The sequence below is a fragment of the Primulina eburnea genome, chromosome 6 (genome assembly GCF_022965805.1).
Source record: "Primulina eburnea isolate SZY01 chromosome 6, ASM2296580v1, whole genome shotgun sequence".
NCBI lineage: Eukaryota > Viridiplantae > Streptophyta > Magnoliopsida > Lamiales > Gesneriaceae > Primulina > Primulina eburnea.
Window position 1 is genome coordinate 29,656,490 of NC_133106.1, and position 27,808 is coordinate 29,684,297.

Below are 27,808 nucleotides of genomic sequence, written 5' to 3' on the forward strand. Positions count from 1 at the left end.
AGAGCACCACAAAGTGACATCCACATACCTTTTCAAATAGGTACGCAGAAACACTTCTACCAGATATCGATGCATATACTATAAATCTGTAACTTCTTGGTTTAGGCATCCTCATGTGATGAAGAAACTTCATAGAGAACTATAAGAAGTTGTGGGTGTGGACCAAATGGTAGAAGAATCACATATTGACAAACTCAAATACTTGGATTCTATTGTTAAGGAGAGACGTTTGTGTTGGTCTTTGGTGCAGTATCATGGGATATAAATATGAAAGTAAAGTATAAAATTGAACAACGAGATTTACGTAAAAAATCTCTAAAAATTAATTGGGTAAAAACCACACACAAATAATTCCACTATAATATTTTGTAGTTACAATTTCTTACAATTTTTTCTTAACAAGTTTCAAAAAAGAACACTCTATCTTACTACAGGAGAACAATACCTTACAACTATTATAGAACTAAGAACTCAAAGAAGTATGCTTATAAGATGAGAGAAAGAACTCAATAAGAGGATGCTTAGAAAGAGCTGAATGATACATCTATTTATCTAATTAAAATTTTCATTATGAAAACAAGATCTGAATTTTTCATTGCCATAATTGTGACAATTCATCAATATTGTCTGCCAACCATCATTTTCCATCATCAATGTTTTCTGTCAACCATTCATATTCTTCTACTTGGAGATTTGATTGAGAATCAAATATAACTCCACATATCCTTTCAATCTTATCATTTTTTGATGATTACGTTTTTTTTATGCCACTTGAGAAGATACACCACTTAAACTTATCAGTGTTCACTGGCTTGGTCAAAATGTCAGCTATGCTATCTTTTGTATGAATCTTTTACATATCCATAATGTTTTTCTCTACTAATTCTCGCACAAAGTGAAATTGAACGTCAACGTGTTTAGTCCTGGAATGAAAAGTTGGATTCCTTACAATGTGCAAAGCAACATGACTGTCACAAAACAAAGAAACGTTATTTTTTTTTTGTGATCAATCTCTTTCAGTATCCTTTTAATTTATATTGCCTCTTTGCAAGCTTGAGTGGTTGTCATATATTTTACCTCCGTTATAGATAATGTCACAACTGTATGGAATTTTGAAACTCAGCTTACTGATCCTCCTGCAAGTGTAAACAAATAATCAGTAATAGATTTCCTCTTATCAGGATCACCTCTATCATCTGAATTGACATAACCCTGAATGTAAAATCGGATCCTCCAAAAACATAATGTAGCATTTGAGGTACCCTTAATGTATCTCAGGATCCTCTTAAACGTACTTCCAATGCTCTCGTACATGATTCACCATATACCGACTAACTGCTTGAGCAATGTCTGGTCTCGTACAAATCATGGCGAACATCAAACTACTCATTGCTGATGCATATGCTACTAGAGACATCTTTATCCTTTCTGCTTGACTGCTAGGACACATCTTGGAAGATAACGTGAAATTAACAGAAAGAGGAGCCAAGATTGACTTATTATTTTGCGTGTTGAAGTATTGCAAGACTTTCTTCAATAATTGTTATGGAAAAGCTAAATCTATTTATTACTTCTGTCTCGATAAACTTGCATTCTAAAATTTTATTTTTTGGTCTCAAGTCCTTCATATCAAATTCCCTATCCAATTGTGCATACAATTCTTTGATCTTATCTTTGTTGGTGCATGTTACCAACATGTCATCCACATACAACAGCAACATCATATAAACATCACAAAACCTCTTGAAATATGTACAAGGGTCTACAATAAGTATGTTGTGTCTAAGACTCATGATATACGAATCGAATCTCATGTACTAATACATCGACGTCTGTTTGAGACCGTACATAGATTTGTTCAATCTACAAACCAAATTCTCTTTGCTTGTTTCTGCAAGACCTTCTGGCTGGAGCATATAGATTTCTTCTTCAAGATCCTATGAAGAAATGTCTTTTTTAAATCTAGCTATTCTAGATTTAAGTCAAACACTGCACACATTGCCAACACTACTCTAATATTGTAAGTCGAACCATATGAGAAAATATCTAATTGAAGTCAATGTCTTCTTTTTGAGTGTACCTTTTTACCACCAATCTAGTATGATATCACTCCACTTGGCTATTTTCATCACGCTTGATCTTATAGACTCATCTGTTTTATCACCAATCTAGCTTTCCTCCCTCGTGGTAGTTTAACAAGACCCTCAAGTTTTATTCATTTCTAATGCCTCCAATTTTTCTTGCATTGCTGTCATCCACAAAGATATATTCGAGCTTTGAGTAGCCTTATGGAAACTCGAAGGCTCACTGTTTTATGATAATATGCAATATTACTTTCAGTGACATAATCCGAAAGCCAACCTACTGATCTTCTCTCTCGAGTTGACTTCCTCACTTTGGAAACTTCAGACTCAACATGTTTTTGTTCATCGTGCTCTGGTACTACTTCACAAGAAATTTGATCTTTGTCTGTCTTATTTTCCACTTGAATTACAATGGTTTCTGTATTCAGTGTGTCTATCTCAATTTAATTGTCTTTCTCGAAGATAACATCCCTGCTGATGACAATCTTGTGGATAGTTGGATCTCACAAGCGAAACTATTTTATTCCATCAGCATAACTCAAAAAGATGCACTTTCTGGATTTTGAATCCAACTTCGATATTTCTTGACCATTGTACTGAATGTACACAAGACTTCCAAATGTATGGAAATGAAAGTAATCAGTCGGCTTCCCAGTCCACATCTCCATCGGAGTCTTTAGATTAATCGTCACTGAATGAGAACGATTGATGATATAACAAACAGTTTTGACTGCTTATGTCCAAAATGACTTGGCTAAACCCGCAGCCCTCAACATGACTCTTGTCCTGTCCAACAAGGTCTTGTTCATCTCCTCTGTCACTCTATTCTGTTGAGGTGTGTAAGCTGCCTTTTGATACCCTTATGTTGACAAAATGCATCAAATTTGTCATTAGTATATTTTCCTCCATTTTCAGTTCTCATACACTTTATTTTAATTTAAGAATGAAGTTCAACCCACGCTTTGAAATCTTTAAAAACCTGAAAAACATATGATTTCTTCTTGATTGGATACATCAAACATCTCCTATAGACATTATCAATGAACGAGACAGAATATCTCGCTTCTTCTAATGATACAACCAGTGCTTGCCAAACATCTGAATGAATCAGCTCCAATATGCTTTTACTTTTGAAGTAAAAGTGTTAAATTTTTATCTGTGTTGTTTACGAGTAACACAATATTCACAAATAGGTAATGACACTTTTCTAAACCCTAGCAGCATCTTTCATTCTGAGAAAATTTTAAATCCTTGTTCTGACATATGTTCAAGCTTTCTATGTTATAAAACTTTTAATTGTTCTCCTGAACCAACCATGCAACAGCTAGTTCCGTCTCTTTGTGTTTTTTTCCCAAAAGTACATACAGATTTGCAGCAACTTTTTCTGCTTTCATAACGACAAGCACACCCTTCACAATTTTCATGATCTCGTTCTCGATACTGGTTTTGCACCCTATTAGGATCGGAAAAGATTTTAGAGGGGGGGTGAATAAACTATTCGAAAATATTTTCTTTTAAAATTTGTTTTCAACCATTTTTAGGCGGTTGCAAGTTTTTCTCACATAGTTAGAAATATGAACCACTTGAAAAGTGCGGAAAACGGTTCAATATTTCTAATTATAGTTTCAACCGGTTGGCAGTCTAATCAATAAGATATAGTTTGAAATGTAAAGACAGAGGATTTTTATGGTTGTTCTGAGGTAAGACTCCTATATCACCCTTTATTCCTCTGTAAGAAGGATTCCAGTAAAATACTTTGGCTTTACAAAACTCTTTGCAACAGCTCACTCCAATCAGGACTTATGATACTGCCTGTTTTAGAACTCTTAGTGATCACTTTACACTTCTGGATTTTAAGAACTCTCGGTTCACTAGACACCACTATTAGTCAAATAATCAAGGTTACTGATGTAAGTAAAACAATCGGTTTTAGTAGCACGAACATGATCTTTGAATGATCGGATATATTTCCGTTGAGTGCGTGCTTGATGAACGATGAGGTATATAATCTTTGATTGCGCTCAGATTCTTTAAGTATGCAGGCTTGTAGTAATTGCACTGTGGAAAGCTTGACGATTGTATATTTCTTGCATACTTCCAGCTCTTCTTATATAAGCTGTCATTCCAACGGTCGGAAAGAGACGAGTAACGTTAACATGTAACCTTGGAATGATGTGTCACTATCAGCTGCAGATACATTAAATGTTCTTCAGCAAAGTATTTAATGTTCTCTTTGCTAGCATAGCTTTGAATCATGCTCCTTGAAGAGTTGCTGCTGAGTATTCTTTTATGGCAACTATTTTTACCATCAGAACTTATAGAATATAAACAATCTTTCTTTTCTGAGATAGTGACATAAATGCATATCAATATCGGGACTGGTGTATGACATAGTTGATTTGTAGCGGTGCAAAACCATTAAATGTCATGAACCGATTAGAAAATGTCTTTCATTTAGTGAGCAATAAATAGCTCTTTAATGACTCAATTTAAAGTCTTCGAACAGCTAGCTGGTTGGGAAGTTCTTTAATAAGTTTGAAATTTTTCTACTTCAAACGATTGAAGGTAGGCGGACTAAAATTCAAGCGGTTGAAAACTAGGCGGTTGTAAGATTAGACGGTTGAACTGCTTCATGTTATACACAAAAGATTGCAGTTGTTTCCTAAAACAGTTAAGTTTTGTTTTGATTTTGTCGGTCACCAAAAATTTTAGGTAATAGTAATTCCTTAACACGCCTGATACCATCCAATTGCCCTAAGGACGAGATTTTTCATCAACCCTTTCATATGTGATAACTCCTGTATGATGTGAACAGTGTCATCAAACATTTCTATTTTGATGGTAACGATCCCAACAATTTTTAGGGCATGATCATTTCCCATAAATACAGATCATCCTGAGATTGGTTCATACTGATCAAACCATTCTCTCTGGGACGTCATGTGTCACGTCACTCCTGAATCAATAATATATGTATCACAAAATTTTGTTTGCCTTCTGCAGCTTTGTTGAACAATATCTCACCACCGCCTGAAGTACTTGCTACATTTTCTTGAGAACCTTTCTCGATACTCATACACTCTTTTTTGTAGTGTCATTTACCGACACATTTAAAGCAGTAAATATTTTTCTTCTTACTTTTCAATTTCGATCTATCGCGTCTTTGACTCTCACTGGAGTCAAGGTCCATAAATCTTCCTCTTATTATCGAGAAATTTTCTATCTGTTTTGAAGTTCCCAACATATCTTCCTTAATCTTACACCTTTTTTCCTCCGAGAAGCGCAGTTAGAACATCGTCGAATTTTGAAAAAATTTGAGGATACTGTTGGTTAAATTGATGATAAGTTGACTATATGAACTCTGTAGACTTTGAAGTAAAATTTCTGCACATTCTTTTTCCTTTATTTTATGCTTCATAGAGGTGAGTTAGAAAAATATGGTATTTAAAGTGTTGATATGATAAGTCATTGATGATGATTCCGTCATTTGAAGAGTATAAAATTTTATCTTTAGAAAAATCTTATTGTGTAGTGATTTGGCTTTGTACATCTTTGCTAGAGAATCCAGATAACTTTTGTCGTATTTCTTATATATACTCGACAGTACTTTGTCTGCTATGACCAAGTGTAAATTGACAACAACATTATCATTCATATTATTGTACTTTCCATCATCTGTCATTTCTTTCTATCTATCTCCAATTGCCACCAAGCAATTCTCAAAACTGCTTGTATATTTATTTTTCACAGTATAAAATTTCTCTAATTGATTTTTGTTATCTAGTACTTGTATGTCATTATGTATATAACAATTTACTAAACCGGACAAAATAATCTCGGTTTAATAAAAACCTCAAAAAAAATCTTTTCTCTTGTGGAAGATCATTTTAGGCTGCAACCATATACCATACTCAAAATTTAAGAAATTTTAAATCAATGCCTCTTATACCACTCTAGGTCTCAAGTTCAGCATCTTGAGATATAAATTTGAAAATAAAGTATAAAATTGGACATCGAGATTTACTTAGAAAATACCTAAAAATTATTTGGGTAAAAAACACGGTAAAGATGAAAATAATTTCACTACAATATTTTGTAGTTACAACCTCTCATTGTATTTCCAAAAAGAACACACTCTCTTACTACAGGAGAACTATACCCCACAATATAGAACTAAGTACAGAAATATGCTTATAAAATGATAGAAATAAATTTTTTTTTTCTTTTAAGATAAAAGAGAAAGAACTTGATGAATAGATACTTGGAAAGAGCCAAATATGACTAAATTTTTATTCATATAACAAAATCCGGATATGAATAGATACTTGGAAAGAGCCAAATATGACTAAATTTTTATTCATATAACAAAATCCGGATTTTTCGTTACCATAATTATGGCAATTCATTCTGTCAACCAACATCTTCCGTCATCAATGCAGTCCGCCAACCATTAACATTTCAGTATCCACCGTATCACCCATTTCTAATCCATGAGTCAATGGAAGATTGTGTTGTCGAAGGATTAAACATACCAAAACAATCACGGATCTGGGTGAACTTATGTGTAGGGATCCTAACGTATGGACCGACCCTTAAAAGTTCACGCCATAAGGAATTTATGGGACCAATATAGATATTTGGGGAAACGATTTTATGCTCATACTAGTCGAAGAGGATGCCCCGGATCATCGCTATTCCAACACAGATTGCATGAGAAATGAATAGATTATATAAGATATAAAAAAGAAATGAAATATATAGTGTATTGTTTTTATTGAATCACTTGTCATAGGAACCAAACATGCCTTTATGACTGATTAATTAAGAAATAAAACAATCAGAGAATGTGTGTTCATCATTTCCTCTAAGTATATTTTTGTCTAAATGTGATTTGTACTTTAAATTAAAGATTATCTTCTATTTTGGGGCATAATTTATTTCGATTGCTATGTTTGTTGTCCACGTGTCAAAGACGAAATACTTCAACACGTAACACTTGAACTATTATGCATCGAGTACATATAAATACTCATCAAAGTCAACAGGGTTTTCGTGTTCAAGTCAAATGAGTTTCAAGTTAGTTCAGTTTTTATAAAGAAGATTGTCAAGACTGGGAAATAAATACTAAATCTAACGTTTGCAATTTGGTGGATTGGATATCGATTGTGTTGGATACAAAAATTATACTATTTTGGAAACGACATGGATATTGCAGGTACCAAATGTTGCGTCTTATGAAATGTGTCATTGTTCCCACCATTCTTTTCCGCATACTACCAACTACTCTTCTTATCCTCCAATCTTTAAGCTTCAAACTGCTATTGTTTGGTGTCGCATGCATCAGCTTGATGCATAAGAAAACTCATTCGGTTCTTGGGTTAACTAACGAGAAAGGTTTACTCGACGAATTGGGGGAAGGTGTCCAAGTGTAAATGATCACACCCGTGGCAAGGATGATGGCGCCAGCTACAAACCCTGGTGGAAGGGAAGATGCAACCCCAAGATATGGCAGCGGCAGTGTAAATAGGTATACAGATATTGGCACTGCAAAATATAGATAAAATCAAGGATTTTACCAAGAATACGCATGATTTTAAGAATGAACATGTTTCAAGGCGACATGCCAGGCCGGATGACTAACATTATGTATAGGAATATGAATGTAGTTTATTAATTTTAACTTACGAGGTTGATGCAGCATGAAAACTATGTTCTTAATTATCGGACTAAAATAAATTCGGTGGGGATGATGAAGTAATGGTCCGGGAATTACTGTTGATAGTTCAGGATTCGGTATTGTTAAATCTATCTAAGAGAGCTATAAACATTTATTATTCACAGTTCTGGACTTTGTGAAGTGTAAAGAACACGACACAAACATGTTCTAAACCTTTTTGGGTCAACATATGCTTGTCAATATAAACACGGACTACTCAAATAAGATAGAATAAAGAACATATCAACCAAAGATAAACAGGAATTTGAGGTGAGGGGGAGGACGGAGAAAGTATCGTGGAATCATTATATTTCGAGTATTTTGAATTCTAAACTTCAAAATTGAAGCAGATCATACGATGACTAATGCATGAAAATCAACATTTCAACTTGAAGTATCAGATGAGAGTTAAGAGTGACAAGATGACAAAATAAACAAACCTGAAAATGTTGATGCAAGACATGTTACTACGGCAGAAGAGATCTTGAGAAGATGCAGCAATGATATATTAAAACACATGTTTACAATGATGAAGAGCAGTGGCAGTAAAGGCGCACCATTGCATCCTGTGGCGAGTAGAACGTACAATGTTATCAGCTATAATTCTCTAGAAAAACTGAGTACACCAATGTGTGTGTGTTTTGTAAAATGTTTAGTATACATAATTAGGACATTATGTTCATATTTAGGCATCTCAACAGAAAAATTAAATCTTTGTGCTGTGATTCGTGACATAAATCTCAAACCACAAGATTTAGATATGAAAAAATCTAATATGTTCTCGAGTAAGGAAACTTTTGTAAAAATCGACAAAAGCATTGTCAAAACAAGATTAACACCAGATAATGAACAATTTTAGAGTAACCAAGAGCAAATACAAACGCCAAGGATAGAAGTATATGTACAATGCGCATAATGAGGTCTTATTCCGACTTCATTTATCTTAGATTGAATCTAGACAGAAGAACTTTAAAATAATTCAGATTAAGTTTAATGCATAGGCAAGAAAATATGAAATAATATTTGATGCTATAGTGCTAAAGTTAAAAGCACATATAAAGTAGGTTAAAAAGAAGAATCATGAATAGCACGACTTACTGCTCGACATGATGCCAACATTCAAAAAGCAGGCAGCACCATCTTTGAGATAACTTGGCAATTGATTAAATGGAATACCCCATAAGTTCGACAAGAATGGAAGGAGGAGGCATATAAAAACTGTCTGTTCAATAAGCAAGTTTCAAGCTTCTGGCAAAGTTGAAATATGTGGTGTTTCAAAAACTCTAGGGGCAGATAAAAAAACTTAACCTGGAAAGCAGATCCAAAGGAGTTAATGACGAATAGATCCATCGTACCTCCCTGAGTGCAAAAAGAATTAGGTATTAAGTTACTCAAAATTTATATCACTAAAGGTACCAGAAATTAATTTTTATGGCAGTTGGGGGAATCCTCAATACAGAGCTTGTCTTCCTGAAATGAAATGCTCCGTGATTCTCAAGGGACATCGTAAATCAATGAGCCTATATGACACTCTCCCTTACCATATGTGCAAACATAGATCTGGTATGTAGTAAATTAGTAATATGGAAAATGCAGGTCAGAGTTTGTATTTCTTTCAAATACTACTTGAGAACTGAATGACACAAAGGAACTCCAATGCTATGATAAGCAACTTTACACAAAAGAAATAAATGTTTCTTAAAATCAAAGGGACTTGAAGAAGATTTGGTTACCGAACAAAGGAAAACCAACTCCTCTGGTGCCAAGAATTTAGACCAAACAACTAAATTTCTCGTAAGATGCTAAATATGATTGAATCGTGAAATATGAGTCGCGAAGTCTTAAGTTTACAAAATGGTAAAACTGTGACATACCTACCTTCAATCTTTGAGCTGCATCCAAAAATATTGTTTCCTATAAATAATAAAATAACTGGTGAGAGAAACTACAGAAATGTAACTACAAGGGAGCTTAATTACCCACAGAGGAAGCTTCACCTTCAACACTGTATCAGCAGCTTGCAATAAGAAAGAAATGATCATGATAATACTCCAAAATAAGCCACCTTCCATCAGAGAACCAGTACCTGATCCACTGCAAGTGCAAAAAGAGATGACTGAAACATTACAATAACAAAGATAAGCCAGGACTTTCAATGTTACGAGTAGCACCACTTAAGGGCTTTCTAGGTATTAGAAGAGATATGCAGAGACTTCTTTCGCCCATTGAGCTTATGGAATTTAGGCATTGCAAGAATAAATAATGTTACAACATCCCATATTTTATTTTTGAAAAGTACACCGGACAGCAACTACAATAATTTCAAGTGTTTGAGAATCATTGATTTAAACACAGAAACAATTAAACCGTCATTAAATTTCTTATATACATCGAATGATACGAAATAATAACCAAATTCTAATGACTAGAACTGATGCTATTTTCCTGTAGCGAGCCCTTGGACTTCAAACTGATGAAAGCACTGTTATTTTTCAGAAAACTGACTCAGATCTCAGTCATTTCCAAATGAATATGATCTTCCTTCTAGACAAATTATTTTAAAAATTTATAAGATAATTAGTGAACATGAAAATTTTGTATTATCATGTAAATTTGATTGTTTTATGAGAGAAGTTAGAACCTCAATAAAAGCTGAAAGTGGAGTAAGATAAGCCACATATTAGTTTCTGAAAAACCTCGAAGAGCTTAAAACCATGTTATGGCCTAATTTTCAAGTTATTGAGCATGCTATTTTCTCTATAAGATAACCATGGTAGACTTAAATCACTGAGGCGTGGATGTATGTTGACAGAGGTTGAAGAAGAGAATGGGATTTATATGAATTACCTAGCAACAGTGACCATGACACCCACCGCTACCAGAAAGCAACCAAACAATTGCTTGAAACTGTATCTCCTCCCAAGGAAGATATATGACAAGACAAGTTGCCAGACAAGAAAGCTCTGTAAGAAATTAGTAGTTAAACAAACTACGTAATGCTCCGACTAGATTAGTTCAAAACAGAGAGATTCATATGCAGCAGGCAGCAGCCATGTGAATGAAGTTAAATCTACTGCTCTGTCATGACAATTTCTCTAAGTAATTAACAGATAAACTAGTTGTTTTAATCCAATAAATAAGCTTATTAAATCATGGAACGGAAATTTGAATTTGAAAGCATCCATTTGAATTTGAGATTGAAAAGGTTTTAAATTACTAGCAATTTCCACATTCAAGTGGGTTAACACAAGGTACATGTTATTTTAGTTTAAACTCATGAAATTTCAAAATTACAATGCCCTTAAATTTTTCTTTCTTTTTAAATGGTATATCATCTCTGTGTCACAGCTTGTCAGTTTCTGTCAGTCATTCATCTGGTACACTGGTTACAGTATTATCAGCAACCATCAATTTCAATACATCACAAGTTTATAAATTCAAGAATGATGAATCTTATTCCAATAAAGACAAAAGAATATTTCGTCGCTACCTGAGAAAGTATCGGAATTGCAGCCCCAGAAAGTATGGCTGTTCAAGCCCAGAAAAAAAAAGGATGAATCAGCCCAGAAGAATATTTTTTGGTAACTGTAATAAAATAAAATAGAGTGAAATGCATATTACATATGGGCACTTTAATCAATCTGAAAATATAAACGAGTACACATTTATGTGTGTGTGTAGATACATAGAAAAATACATGGACATGCATTTATAAACTGCAGTTCTTTCAATTGTCTGCCAAATTTTGAAAATAAAAATTAGATCATGACTTTTCATTAATAATTGTCCAAGAATCAGGTCAAAACCTTCAGTAAATGTAAGTAGCATTACTGAAATGATCGACGGATCATAATTTCCAACATCTAGCACAAGAAGAAAATAAACATTTGCCGCAAAAATATCATCAATGCATTACCTCCAGCTGCCATTCCAGATGCAGCTGCAAGAGCCTCCAAGAGGCCAACAGCTATTAATGGAAATTTTGGCAAGGATAGCATTTCATCGGTAACCTTGCCAGCCTGATACCGGAAATACAAGATAGAGAAGTATACAAGTACATACCTAAGAAAAGAACATTAATATACTACGATCAGAAAAATCATAGATATGTAATCATAGAATTTCAATTAACATTATTTTTTCTTATCATGTGGTAATCTTGATTACATAAAGCCAGTCCTAATTGACATATATTCTACGATAAGCAACATTTATATGGAAAATTCTTTATGACTGTTACTAATATTTTTTCAAGCGATTACAATATAAACGAGCTGAATATCACAAATAATATTGTATTAATAATTTTATCCAGTATTTTTGTATCCACTGGTAATGACATGCACTTGCATGCAGTTTTAATGTACCTTTCCAGGAGAAAATAATTTTTTTGTTATAGCTTTTGGTAAAGCGGCAAAGGATCAGTCCTACAATTGGTATCAGATCCAAGGTCACGAGTTCGATTCTCATTGATTACAAAGAGTACAATTATTGGGAGGGAGATTATAAGAGTACAATAATAGTCTCTGCTAGATAGAAAAATCAGAAGGTGGAGCTTGAGCTGCTACACGATTTAAAATATTTGAGTTGCATTATTACTATCAGCTATAGCTTTTGGTAAAGCGGCAAGCGCTCAATACAACAACTAGCATATAGCATTTGTCAACAGATATTAAAATAAATATCACTCTTTCGTAATCTTATGAACTCCTAAGACAACAACTAGCATATAGCATTTGTCAACAGATATTAAAATAAATATCACTCTTTCGTAATCTTATGAACTCCTAAGCAACATGACTGGAAAATCTTAAGCATTCAAGGTTTGCAAAACTTTTCGACAAATATTTTTCCAAGAAAATTGTGACGATCATAATATATATTTTTCTCGAGGAATATCATGTTAAAGTAGGATCCAACAACTTAACGGAGTTTAATTGACTGATGGAGCACATCCATGGTATGCTCGGAAAAGAGTAAATTTGTTTTGACTCTAAAATCACAAGACATTATGATACCATGAATATTATGCACCTGAACCATTGGAGATTACATAAATAGTGGTTGATCACCTAGGTATACCCATCATATTTTGTATTGAAATATTTGATCTACGAAAATTTATTTTACGGATTAGAAAAATAGTGATCGATCACCTAGGTATAGCCATCGTATTTTGTATTGAATTCTTTGATCCAAAAAACTTTATTTTACAGATAAAAAATCGTGATTGCGGTTTACGCAAACAAATTAGTTAAATTTCAATGATTTACAACATGAAACTTAATACGGTTAAGGTTCAAATTAAATAAAGATTATAAGTTAAGTTTAGATTGGCATGAAGAAGAACGTTGAGAAGTAAAAGCAAATGAGAGTGAGTTAGTCAGAATAGGAGTATTTTTAGAGGAAAAAAATTATAGTGAAATAAAACTAGAGAAAAAACAGATACTGAAAAAGAAGTGGAGATGGAAGACAGAGGAAATGATTGAGCAAGATTTGAAAGAAAAAGAGGATGATGACTGATGGAACATTTAACATTTTATGTGCAATCTTGATTTTGATGATGACAAAACTTGTTATTTTGTTTCTAATAAGTTTATCTAGTGTCAGAAAAGCTGAAACTGATCAGGTCCTGAACTGATCAGTTTCCGAGCCAAAACTGAAGCTATCGAGACGCCAACTGATTGCCAAAATTGAATCAGTCCAAACTGATTTCACCAGACCAGTTCAGAACATCAGTTGTAACTTATCAATTCATATATCACGACAAGACTATCAATTGGAATCCAGCTACGCACGAATATACAAGGTACAAGCTACTTCACAGACGAAGTTACAATAATGGACGTTGCACAAGGTTATAAAATTCGCTAGGCGTTAGTCGGGCGCCAGCCCAGCGCCTAGCGCCTAGGCGGGGACTAGGCGCCGCTAATCGGATTCTACGATATCAAGACATAATAAATCATATATTAGAACTTCAACACAATAACATCAAGAGATAACAAAAACACCCAATACTTATTCCATAGTAGGTCCAAAAGATGAGAATCAAGAGATGACTTGAAGATTGAAGTATGTGATATACAATGATTCATCAAGGTTGGCCAGATTCTAGCTAATAGCTTAATCAATGAATTTAAAAAATGGGACCATTTCATTTTGTAAAGTAGCAAGGTTTTCACGAGAGAGGAGGCTCCATATATTATTATCGACTGTCATTGTTATTGAAGATTGTCAATGAATAATACTACACAAAAGAAAAATCTGAGTAGGTGAGCAATAGTTCTTCAGATTTGCAGCAGGAGTTTTGGCTGAGAAGAAGCAGGAGTCGTGGCCGAGAAAGAGAGTTCCAGACTGGAAAATAACGAAAAGCCGAGAAGGAAAGAATTGCAGCAGAAGTTGTGGCCGAGAAGGAGCATCAGTCGTGGCCGAGGAGGAGGGAAAATAATAAGAAGCAATGAAAAAATTGTAGCAGACCTAGCCCAAATTTTATTTTGTTAAATGGGCTTGTTAGTGGATCAAAAAATTTTAAAAGCCCAAAGTTTTTTTAAAAACATAGCAGGCCCTAGGCGGCCCAAGTCCGCCTAGGCGCGTCCAGGTCCGCCTAGGCGCGCCCAGGTCCGCCTAGCGCCGCGGATGGTCGCCTAGCACCTTATCGGTGCGGCTGACCTCCGCCTAGCGCCTAGGGCGCGTTTTAGAACACTGACGTTGCAACAGAGCTAAAAGCGGAAAGCTTTCAGAATAGTTGTCAAAATGAAGAGACATATCATAAGGAAGCACATGCAAATACAACGGACATTATTATTGAGTCTTCATGTACGGTCAGCTAAGCGACTATAAATAACAGATCCAGACCATTGAAGAATAAGCGGAACTACAACAAATACTAGTGTGCGATGAAAATAAAGGGCACACTCATTTAATATCAGCTTACTAAAAGCAGTTAGTCCAATTGTATGAGAACACCTTCGTGTTGTATTGATTAGATCAGTTCTCACACATTCACACACAATCACTCACATATACAGAGAGTTGAGTTTATTGTTTAGCTGAGTGAGTCTTCACACAAACACATTAAATATTGTGTTTGTAGTCTTGGCATCAGAGACGTTAAACATTATGCGAATTGTCAGGTGTTGCATGCAATCTTGAGCGCTAGGAGTTCTAGTTGGGTGTTATCCTTCTGGAGTGGGTTTGTACAAGGTGTATAAATCAAAGTCTTCTAGTGGATCCTACCAGAGGTGATAAAAAAGGTGACGTATCAGTATTTGAAGTCTCTGAACATCCATAAACATATCTTGTGTCTTTAACTGTTTAACTATTGTTTCAAAACTGATTTGATCAGTTCAGCTGATATCAGTTCAGTTCTTCCCATAACTGGACTGATACAAGCCCGAACTGATCCCCTTATTTCAGTTATTCAGTTTACACAAGCTAAAAGCTTTAAACTGTTTGGTTTCTTAATAAAGGAATATTTCGACTGTCTTCTGCTTGGTTTAAAAACCAAACTTGATTTAATTCATCGGAGTATTCATTCTTAGAACACAAGCTATTGCAGCTTATGAAGAATATTATGTTTGAAGCACCTTCAAGGGTGTCAAAATCGATCCTTCAATGACAAATTTCAAATTTGTCACAATAAGTTTGTGGATGATCCATTTGTGACAAATAGGGTAAATGTGCTTGAGTTATTTTAACACAAATGTTAAATGTGCTTGATTTCTAAAAAATGGATGATATATTAGCTTATTAATATTTTTTAGTACGTTTATGTCTTTTATACTTTTCACAAGGGGGCCTGGTGCGATATGCTCGATGTAATATAAAGAAGGAAATTGATGATTAAGGGATTAACAATTTAAAGAAGAGCAAAAGGTTAAGAGGATTATGCATGAAAATGCAAAGTGGATTAACTAAATTAAAGTTCAAGATTGATTTAATTGATTTCGGATTTAAACTTAGCTAATTGATTAGATAGACTATTTATGTTGGGTGCATATCTTATAAGCCTAAATATGTCTTTAGGCAAGAATTGTTAAAAAAAGGCTGATATTTTAGTTTGAATAATATTTGAGAGATTTTCTCTTGTGCTCTTCACCAAAAGAACTCATCAAAGTTTGTATCCTGTGTCATTCAAAAATATTGATTTATCAATGTTATCATCATGTTATGCTTCACGTATTACGACATCTTTTTACTAAATCTATTACATACCAAGGTTTGTGTTTTTTTAAGCACTATGTTGAGGTTTTAATTCATCAATCGAACTCGAAAACTTCAATATTGATTCATTTTTTTTTTCTTTTTCGAGTCTTATTTTAAAATAAATAATTTATTTTACCAAATTTATTTTGTCTATTCCGCATTTTTGCTTGATTTTAAATCCTATAAAAAAAATTACATACTATTGTTGTGCGCCATTGGATTGAGTTTTTCAAACAATGTCGCATAAGGCTCGTATCTTGTAATAACAAGCTAGTTATACTCCTCGTGAAATTAACAAGGTTGGTTTTTTTAACAATGGTTTCAGAAATATTGATTTTTATACAAACCCTGGTGTTATATAGTAAGCAAAGTTTTACAATAAAATCATAGTCAAGCCATTTAAAAAATAAACAAAGTTTATTCAATTCAATCAGATCAGAGATAAGACCAATGTTCAATCCATGATTCATTTGTGAGGAAAAACTCTAATTTGTGTACGGGATTTAATGACAATCATGATAGACAAAAATGTTTCTAATTCTGTTACATTTCTAGTTTGATTTCCGAACAACCCCAACATATTATGTATGAAGTTCAAGCCCTCATATAGAGTTCAATATTCCACTTATAGTTACATATCTAGAGGGTGTTTACAAGAGCTTATAATCTATTTAAAACAACTTATAAATTGTTCGAGTGCTTACAAGTTCTCAAAAGCTGCCGTAAAAAACCCATAAAAGAGCTTATAAGAATAAAAAACAAGTTATTGACGGTTGTTAGTTTAAAAAAGTTGTGTCCCACTAATTTATTTTTTAAAGTCTCATTATTTCAACATCTTTAAAGACCAAATCCCACAACATATAATATATTATAACACTGATACTATTAACTTGTAATAATAAATACTACATAAATAATAATCATAATACTGATGATGATAACAACAAATAATCATAATAACAACTAATAAATAATAATGGTAGTATTGGTAATAATAATAGTTTATTATTATTATTATAATAAACTGTTAATATAAAAAAATATGTAAAAATATTTGTTTACATCACTTTCATAGTATCAATCTGTTTTAAAATATTATAATTACAATAATAAAAAGATATCGTAATACTAATATCAATATCTGCCCTTATTTTGTCCCAATACTTAACAGCTTACTTTTGAAAACAAGATCATACAACTGATACGTAAATAAAATTTGAAATAGCTTATAAGATGACAAACACCCTCTTAATTTAGTATGGATTAATATTGAATAACGCTGCAAGCAATCATCATAGGGGTCAATAAACCAGTAGCTAGGTGCAGCAAATTTTTATTTTAGCCCCTAGACTTAGATTTTCAATCACCTATCCAGACAAATAAATAATTCAAAGAAATGATATAATTTTTCAGATGTGATTGTTCTCATCCATTTTCACTGATTTTTAACGTCGTAGTAGACCAACTAAAAAAAACTAATCACGAAATGTATCGAGCCTTCCCAGCAATTTACATGGCCAGAATGATCAAGGTTTTTTTTATCAGAAGATTATGACAGATTCTAATGACCTTCTCCTCAATTTCTACATTGATGATACAATTTCTACATTGATGAATTGGTATAGAAACCAACAAAGAAGAACACACCCTAGTAGTCTAATATAGTCACTTGTTTTGCTTTCCAATCAAACAGTAGAATAGAAAAAGTCAAACACTTCAATTCATCCTCCTCGTTACTAAATCATTGATTATCATTGGGTAGTTCATTTATCATTCTACAGTTAAGACGGGCATGAATTTAAATGGAAATGGATATATCAATATTCATCTAGACCACTTGCCGTAGACGTGTGGATGTGGATCTCTAGAGTCGTGGAGCAAACGACTGACTGGAGATCGCCAATCAAATGGGGACCATCTCCATCTCCTCAATACTTACACCATTTTACATTCAAAAACTAGGTTTTCTAGATAATATAGATATATAGCTTTAAATTTTTGCACATTCAAAACCAAAATTTTCTACCAACAGCTTTAAATTTTTGCACACTCAAATCTCCATTCTTAATTTGAAATATGGCAAAAGTGAAATATCCAAAAGTGAACTACTTTACTATGGGGATCCCACCACTTGAAAATCCAATTCACCACCAAGGGTTCTCATTTAAAGTGTCCCACACCAACACAAAGCCTACAACATATCCTACCCTCGTTTCCTTTTCACGTAAAGGTGTAAGACCCACCGCAGAAAAAGACATTCACCAAAAACCATAAACTTCTTACAGAAATGAGAAGCAATTTGCTAATTTGCTTCGAGTCATTCCAATCTCAGTTTGTGATTTTTAAAGAATTTCCTATCCACATAAATCCAAATTCCAATAATAGGAGGTCCATATTAAACAGAGTCCGCAGCCTTAAGAGACACAATATTGATTGATGAAGAACACGCGGCCACCGGAGACTTATTGAAGTACAATCATTCACAGCACAACAAGGTCTCCTGACAAAAAGTAAACGACAGCGACGGGGTACAACTTCTGAATTATCGATGTTCTTGCAAATTTTCTTCTTTTTTATTTCAAGTTTACGTTTCTAATCCGGCAACCAATATGCCGCCGTGCACATGTTTCTCAAGTATGCTTAAGTTATAGTCAACAAGATTCGTGAGGATTTTGAAATTAAAAATTGTAAATATCTGGAAATTAATTTTTGTTTGAGAAGAGACCCACTAATAAATTTGAAATTCGATTATTTTGATACTAATTTAGCTGTAAAAAGTCCATAATCATAATCATTTCATAATTAATCGAAATGAAAGCAATATACGGATACAGTAAAAAGCTAAGAAGTACCCGAAAGTGGCGAGCTGAGCAAGGAAGAACGGGTAGTGCTTGAGAGGGACTAATGCAAGCTTGTACAGCACTCGGTTCCCTACACCAAGCACCACCGTAGCAGCTATTGCGACCATCAACTCCCCCCTCCGATCAACTCCCCCACCACCCCCCTCCGCCACAGCAACCACCTCATGATGAGGATGATTGCGATCGAACGAACAGCACCGAGGCTGCGATGGCGGCCCCCTCTTCTCCTCCTCTCGCCCTCCCTTCTGCCCAACCGCCTCTATCACCACCCATCGACTCGACCGCAGCACTATTCCTCTAACACCTCTCCGTTGCTTAATCCGCGAAATACCAATCGACGAAGGGACTCGCCGTGAAATGTGGTGAGTCGCCGCCTGTGACTCAACGGCGACGGCGGTCACCCGCCGGAAGCTCGCCGACATCACTTCTGGACGTGTTAATCAATGTAAAGATCTGAAAATGATTGGAAATTGAAAGTCGTATGAGAATGGGAAAAATTGGAGCGAAGAGGCTCATGCTTAATATTGCAAGAGTCTGCGTCCACGTCATCGCCAATTTCTTTTTTGCCACTTACTACATTATTATGTTATTTTATTATAAAGCACAATTTTTTTTAGGGTCCCACACAATTATGGGCTAAGAGATACTGCGATCGTATTTTATGAGACGAATTTCTTATTAGATTTATCCATGAAAAATTATTACTTATTATGCTAAGATTATTACTTTTTAGGCAAAAACTTGTGTGATACGGTCTCACGGGTCATATCTGTGAGACGGATATCTTATTTGGGTAACCCATAAAAAAATATTATTTTTTATGCTAAGAGTATTACTTTTTATTGTGAATATGAGTAGAGTTGACCCGTCTCACAGATTATGATCCGTGAGACGGTCTCACATGAGACTCACTCTACTTTTTATTGTGAATATCGGTAAGGTTGACCCGTCTCACAGATAAAAATTCGTGAGACAGTCTCACAAGAGATCTACTCAAAACAAACACATATATTTTATTATGTCATTCATTTTGTTTTCCAAAAAATAATTTTGAAATTTTTTATTTAACATGTAATAACAATAATAGTAATAATTTAAATTGTCGAAAAAACAATGAATTCGTTTTTTTAACAGGTTGGGTATAAGCCAAAATTAGTTTTATTTTTAAATCCATCGTCAATATATTACACATGTACATAAAAGGTCAAAATACATGTGTGCGAACCAGAATTGTAAATTATATGAGGTTAGTAGCAAATTATTGAGGTTGTGCTATTTGACTCTTCTTGTAATCAAACTTATTAATTATTATATATTTTTTCAATTTTTTTTGAACCAATTCTCGTTCGATATATATGATCATAGTTTTTTGTTAGGATCGGACGCCCTTTTCCGATAACAATCAGCTGGAAGTTGGAGGGACGGAGGGGGTGGGTGACAAGAATGGGGTTGTGGGTAGGTAGCCCTGTCAAACGAAGCGGCCCGACTCGAGTAGGCGGGTTGGCTCACTGGCCGTCCCGACTCAAGATGGATTGAGATTTTTAAACCCAACCCAACTCAAGATGGGTTGCAGGCAGCCTGTTGCCATCAAAATTATTTTTAAATATATATAATAATAAAATAAATTTGATAATTTTATTTTATAAACAAATATTTATTTTAAAATAATAATAAAATTATAAATAATTGAATTTCGCACTTAATATATGTTAGCCAAAATAATCAAAAGGTCTGCTTCTCATTTTATAATATTGCAATCCCTTCAATTTCGATTTGAGACAATGCATATTATCTTTTAAATTATCTAAATTATATCCATAATTTCACACTTCTACATGTTGATTAAAGTATTTATTACAAAAAATTTACAATTTTAACTAAAAATTAATATAATAACTTTTTAAAAAAAAAAATCTCAACCCGCTAGGGAGAACGTGCTCTTGAGCTATTGGAATTATTGTTCGGAGAGTAAGTTCGAGAATAAAGATTCGAAAGCTCGAAATATTTATATATTTAATATATAATTATATCATAATAATAAAATATTAAACCTCGTGAGCGGTTCGCGAACTATAGAATAAAATAATTTTGACTCGAGTTCGGATCGAAAAAAAATTCGAATATGTTCCAATTCGGCTCGAGTTTGATAAATTCAAATACAAATTAAATATTTATCGAACTGACTCAAAAAATTCATGAACCAGCTTAGTTCATTTAGAGGAGTTAATGATTGGTTTGCTTTATTTTAGCATGTGTGTTTGGAACTTCATATATAGAAGGTGGTGCAAACGTGATCCGATCATGTATATTTTTAATGTTTATGTGTTATTTTGTTGGGTTAAGCTTGTATTAGTGAGAATAATATTAAGATGAGTGACCTCCTAAAAAGTTCTTATGCGTCAAGCTGTTGATATTGCTCCACTTGATCTGGTTGGTATATGGTCATAAAAGAGTGACATCAGATCACGTGTAATGTTGTCTCTGATGTGATTATGGGAACAATACCAACAGTAAATAAATATTAAGACTGACATATAAGGAATATGAGACATCACTAGCTGATATATATACACATCTGCAAACTCATGGACATAACTGTCTGACATATTAGAACATAATTAAGTGCATTATGTGCTACCACAAGTATAAAAAAAAGTTTTGTATAGACTAACTACAATAGATTTTGGCTTAGCTGTAAGCATATGATCATAACATATTTCAACTCTTGCATTTATTTTATATCGTAAGATTTTTTAAACACAATTTAATAATGATAATTTAATAACATCTTTATTAAAGATTATATAATATAACTTTTTATAGTTTAACTAACTAATAATCCTAAAACATCCGTTCTTTTTTTTTTTTCCCAATCTCAATAAAATATTACAATCTAGATAAATAAGGATTACTTTCCAAAATAATTGAAATAAATTATTCCATTAAACATTATTTATTTTCGTAATAAAAATCGATTATCATGATAATGATAATATTATTACAAATGGTAATAATATAATGTGTTATATTATTAAAAAAATGATTGTTATTATTATCTATATTAATTTATATATTATTGTATATGATTATTCTTGTTTTATTATTTTATTTGTTATTAATTATCTTTCTTGTCTTCTTATTTTTTATGTTTTAAAAAGTTATTGAAAAAACAAAAATGATTCCGCCAAGTTGTATTGACGAAATTCTGTAGATTCATAAGTTAACGAAATGCTGTAGATTCAAATTTTGAAAGATAATTTACTTTATTTTTCTCAAAATCAGACCTTATAAATATAATTTTATTCATATTAAAAAATTAAAATTATTTAATAAAATATGTACTAACTCCGTAATTATGTTATCATTTTAGCTCAATTTAATATATTTGCACATTAATGCAAAAATATTTAAATAATATATTTGGAACATAAAATTAATTTTAAAAATTAACTTAAGTTAAACCCATATTTAATTATAGGTTGTAAGGATCATTTTAAAAAATTCTGCATTTAAGACTAAAAAAAATTCAAAAATCCAAAACTATTAATTTATTTTGATTAGGGTGGGACTGGAGCTCGTCCTAACCCAAGGATGACTCCACCCCTATGTGTGGCCGCATCATCCTTCGTCGCTCCTTCTCCATCGGTCCTGCAGATCGCCCGTGATGTCCCTGAACTAACCAACACTACCAGCCAACTCAATTCCTCCAACTCACATGGCTCACTCACTGTATAATATTCACACAACCAATAGTTCCTTGGACGAGGAACTTGCTTGTGTCACCTCAGTACTTCGTGATTCTCGCTGTTGAGCTGCCATATCTGAAGAATTTGTTGTTCTTATAAAAAATGGCACTTCGGATCTTGTCCCTCCGAACCATACTCAAAATCTTGTTGATGATATAGATAAATTTTTTAAAAGTCTAAAGCTAAACAGCATCCATACAAAATATTTGTAAGACCATTTTGCCATCAAAAGTGGTTGACAAAGGAATTTGTGAGAGAAATTTCTGCATGCAAGAAAGCATCGAGTACTGAAATCACAAAAAAGAAAAGCTCAATAGATTAGCCAACTCTACCAGGTGGATCAGGAAGATTGGTGGGAACAGTTGGTTGATAATCGGCAGCCTGTTCCTGTACTACTGGAGCTGAAGGCTGGTAACCAACATCCTCATCACCAAAGCGAAACACATCATTCAGAACAAAATAACCTCTCTCTTGTGGGGCAAGAAAAAAAAAGTCCTCGCAGATTTGTTCCACCTGGTAGTATCTCTAGATTTCAAAGAATCAGTAACAACCACGAGAACAACTACATTCCAAGGTTCAAGGGAATTTATTGTATTGATTTCAATTCCATTGAAGTCTAGTGACATTATTAGCTGATGAATTTGCCGCAGAAAAAAGGAAACAGACATGACATACACATAGAACTGGAAATAACATACACGATCTCCTATTGAACAAAGTTAACCACCTACTGAAAAGTAAGGAATCCGGACTGCTGCTGTTGGATCACAAATCATCTGTTTATGAAACAGAATCTCTTCCATATAAGTCAAGTGGATGGACTTTTTACCAACACATATTTTTAATCCAGATCTCTAGGAATAACATTTGAAGAAAGTTTAGAGAAAATCCTACAAGGTAAAGTAGGAAGAATTTAACACCCTTTGGTTGCTCATCTTTGTCATCTGGATGATGTATCTTTTAGCACTATTAACACATCAAAAAGAAAAAGACTTTTCCTATACATACCAACTCCAAAGTTCAGTAGTTTCATACTTCCATATTTCATATATGGTTATGACTAAGCATTAGTGTCAGCAAAATATGCCGCATAACTCTAGTGTTAAAAATTCAACCATTTGGCATAAATTGTCGATCACATTAGCTATGTTTTCCATAAAGAAAAAATACGTGCATAATTCAATAAAACAGAATTGCTCTTAAGATATTTTAACATCAAATTATGCAATACTCCATCAACTGCCCATACAATGTAGGAATTAAATAATAAAAAGAAATGCATCGAACGCGTACTTTTGGTAGCTTTTCGAAAGAACCAGTAAAACAAAACCCATGACCCATAAACAGTTTATTTTGAAAAGCTGGTTATATCACAGAGGAACCCATCACCAAGGAGAAAATTGCAAAAAGATATTTCTTTACACCACGATTTCCATTCCCCAAAGATAAAAACCAGCTATAATAAATAATCCTTAGATAACTAATGTAAAAACCATCGAGTTAGCACCATAAATCAAAATTTCAACATAATTCAATCTGAAGGACATCGACACTCAAAAGCAATAATCATGTTAAAAAGAAACAAAGAAAGGAGGATTGGCAGAGGAGGAAAATAGAAGTGGAAGAAAATAGTGAATCACATTAATCAGAGCGTTGTAAGTTTTATTACTGATGTGGTGAGTTATATAGACAATCACACAGATCTCAACATATGCCGATCGTTTACATTTACATCTCCCCGTTATCTTTTTAAACAATCTGTCATGATACAAAACACAAACACGGCCTTCAATTGTGAGATAAATTCATAACAAAATCTGGAAATGGATCGGCAGAAGGCAACTCTGAGGTGGAGACATCTTTAAGATCCACGAAAAACCAAGGGCTGTGTTCATTTTGTCAGAACCAGAAAAAGAAAGGAAGTGTATCTATAATTTTACGTTGACACTGATCAATGGGTTTACGTATGAAGCTGGTCAGCACTATTGTGGAGTTTGGTTAGCAACTTATCATGCATAAGACTGCTTCTTTTTGAATTTGATACATCATGGTTAAAAGATGGTAGAAGCTTAACAATATTTTCTGCCTCGGGGATACCACATATACACATCAATATTGTAGAAGTCAGTTCATCGTCAAGAACAACACCTGAATCTGCAATTTGGTGAAGCAACACAACTATTTCTTCTGTTTTACCCACTGCACTAAATCCCTTGAGTAAAGAATCGAAAACAAAAACATCTGGTGAGAATCCACATGCCGTCATTCGATTATATACGCTTTTAGCTTCTTCCATCATTCCTAATTTTGAAAACCTGTTGATCAAGATTGAAAATGTCCACGCATCAGGTTTCAATCCCCTATGCTGCATATCAACCAGTAGTTCGTTGCTAAACTCAACATCCCCTGCTTTAATGCTTGATTCAATGATAATGTTGTAAGAGATAACATCTGGTTGGCATTTTCCACTGACCAAATATTTGAACAAAGTTCTTGCTTGCTCTAAGCTACTCTCCCTGCGTAAAGCCGCCATTAATGTGTTATGGTCAAACGTGGTAGGAGTAGGACCATTGGTTCTCATTTTCATAAAAATACCTTTTGCCAAGTTGATTAAGCCACATTTGCATAATCCCTCTATTGTAGCACTGTAAATCAATGAATCTGGAATCAATCCCAATTCAAAAACCTCCCTCCATAGGCGCATAGCCTTTTTAACATTTTTCGACTTCAAATGAGCATCAATTAGGACAGTATAAGGCCCAACATCCCTCACTTTCTTGTATTCAACCATCTCACGATTGACTATCTCTGCCTTTGTCAGACGACCCTCCTTGCACAGGCCTTGAATTAAAGTGGTTAGTGTCCAAGAATCTGGCTTGGCATGATTTTTATTCAAGTTCATCGAATTGAAAAGTTTCAGGGCACCATCAACCTTTCCCATGTCACAAAGCCCTTTCAATATTGTATTATAACTCACCACATCAGGCTTCATATTCTGGTCAACCATCATTTCCAGAATCCTAAATGCATCATCCAACAATCCAACCTTGCATAATCCATTAATTAGAGTGTTGTAAGTTGTAATACTAATATCTTCGCCTTTTTCCAACATAAAATCAAATAACTCCACCGCTTTCTTGGTTTTCCCAAGTTCACAAAGCCCACCAATCATACCAGTGAATATAACGACATCAGGGCGTATCCCACGTCCTATCATATCATTGAACAATGTCTTGGTTTTTTCTAGTTTTCCCTTCTTACAAAGACCAATAATCAAACAAGTATACGTTACATTATTGGGCGAAACTCCTTTTCTCAACATTTCATCAAAAATTTCGCTAGCTCTATCAACATCTCCGCTGCTGCAATATCCATTTATGAGTGTACTATACACAATAACATCAGGTTCTAACCGTTTCCTCATCTCCTCCCACAATTCGATAGCTTCATCCACCTGACCCTCCCTGAAATAACCATCCATCAGAACATTATATGTGACCAAATCGGGAACTACATTAGCACATTCCATCCTCTTCTTCAGGCTCATAGCCTCACTCAATTTCCTCTCCCGGCAAAATCCCTTTATCAAAGTGTTAAAACTAACTCGATCCGGCAACACACCATTTCTACCCATCTCACCTAATAATTCCTCTGCCTTTATAACTAATCCATTACAACAAAAACAATTCAATATAAGATTCACAACATAAACATGAACGCTATATCCGTGCTTCAAAATCAAACCAATCACTGCCATAGCCAACTGCGGAATACAGAAATGCACCAAACACTCAACTAGAGCAGATAGTGACAAGTATGTAGACAAAACCTCATGAATACTCATTCTCTTGTAAACACTGAAAGCCATTTTGTACTCTTTATTCTTGGCAAGAATTTGAAACAAAAGATTGAAATTAGGCTCCGAAGGAACAATACCCGTGTCCAAGGATTGCTCAAAAAGTCCATAAACATTTCTCAACTGGATTTGGGTTATGGGTTTTTGCGATAAAGAATTTATTTGGGATTCGACCATGTCTAATTTTTTGGTTGATGGGACTGGAGAAAGGTTTAAGCCTGGGGTTGAAGTGAAGAAATTTGAAAATATCTTATTTTGGGTTGGAAAATAGAAACAAGGGTTTAAAAACAGTCTTGTCCGAATCGTGCTCACTGTCATAGCTATATTTCTGTTGAAATTGGATTCTTGTTTTTCCTTTTAGGGATTCAAGAACTGAACTTAAGTAACAAATGGAGCAAATGAGAACAGATAAACATATTGCACATAAACTGTATAAACATCGCGATACCTACCAGCCGTACCAGGGAAAGCAAATGCTTGAATGGTGGTCTCAAAGGCGGGAGCCCACGAGTAGGAACAGAGGAGACGAAAACAGATGTGAACTGGAGGGATAATCGGTTTCCGTGAAATCGTGTGCATTTTATTTAGGTTTAATCACATTTACGTCCCTCAAGGGCAGGGATGGACAACGGTCGATTTGGTCTGATTTTATTTTATAACGATCGGTTTTTCAGTTTTCGATTTTGAATATCTCTAGTCTAAAATCGAACCATTTTATTATCAAGTTCACATTTTGCCTCCTCCAACTTTAAAAATTACCTATAGTTCTCTTGAAATACATGTCAATCTTACAATTATGTCTTGAATATCATATTAAAAGTAATTTCGATTTAGTTTAATTTTAAATATTTTTAAGTGAAAAATTAAATATAATTTAAGATAAAATCAAACGACAAATTAAAAGTCGAATAATAAATATATTTTAGGCTGGTTCTATGGATTTTAGTTTTAAAATAAAAATAATAAACTTTAATATTTTGAGTTCTAACATACAAAATCGAAATAACAATTTTGTTTTGGTTTAATTGTATTTGGTCGTTCATTTTTTTATTTTTATTTTTTTACTTTTTTCGTGAATTAATTTTTCTAAATGGGCATATTTTTTAATATTATGATTAAGAGGTGGCAATTGAAAGGCCTATAAAAACCTAAAGAGATGTATATATATGTAATTTTAAAGTTTTTTTTTTTTTGATGTAATGCAATTTTAAAGTTAATGGGTGAAAATCTAAGTTTGATATAAATTGGTAGCAGTATATGAAAATATTAATTTTTGTTGGATTTTTTGTAATTATAATAAACTTCAGGCTTTTTATATATAATTAAACCTTTTTATTTTA

General features: G+C 33.7%; 2 protein-coding genes across 2 annotated transcripts; both read right to left on the reverse strand.

Moving 5' to 3' along the window:
* Window positions 1-7,150: 7,150 nt before the first annotated feature.
* LOC140834122 (protein CLT1, chloroplastic-like) lies at window positions 7,151-19,429 on the reverse strand. Its single transcript, XM_073198779.1, has 10 exons — window positions 18,858-19,429; window positions 11,717-11,862; window positions 11,291-11,328; window positions 10,648-10,763; window positions 9,798-9,894; window positions 9,679-9,714; window positions 9,109-9,159; window positions 8,899-9,022; window positions 8,241-8,366; window positions 7,151-7,628 (listed from the first exon to the last, which is right to left on the reverse strand). Exons 1-10 carry the CDS (start codon window positions 19,286-19,288, stop codon window positions 7,447-7,449), a joined length of 1,347 nt encoding a protein of 448 aa, XP_073054880.1. The 5' UTR covers window positions 19,289-19,429; the 3' UTR covers window positions 7,151-7,446.
* Window positions 19,430-24,244: 4,815 nt separating this feature from the next.
* On the reverse strand, window positions 24,245-26,922 carry LOC140834123 (uncharacterized). Its single transcript, XM_073198780.1, has one exon. The coding sequence runs from the start codon at window positions 26,784-26,786 to the stop codon at window positions 24,573-24,575; it is 2,214 nt and encodes a 737-aa protein (XP_073054881.1). The 5' UTR covers window positions 26,787-26,922; the 3' UTR covers window positions 24,245-24,572.
* Between the last annotated feature and the right edge of the window lie 886 nt (window positions 26,923-27,808).

Coding starts and splice junctions, on each gene's coding strand:
- LOC140834123 (XM_073198780.1), bottom strand. CDS start 26,786: ATGACAGTGAGCACGATTCGGACAAGACTGTTTTTAAACCCTTGTTTC.
- LOC140834122 (XM_073198779.1), bottom strand. CDS start 19,288: ATGTCGGCGAGCTTCCGGCGGGTGACCGCCGTCGCCGTTGAGTCACAG. Junction 9,160..9,678: donor ATGCAGCTCAAAGATTGAAG/GTAGGTATGTCA, acceptor TTTTGCACTCAG/GGAGGTACGATGGATCTATT. Junction 9,023..9,108: donor CCTTTGGATCTGCTTTCCAG/GTTAAGTTTTTT, acceptor CTTATTGAACAG/ACAGTTTTTATATGCCTCCT.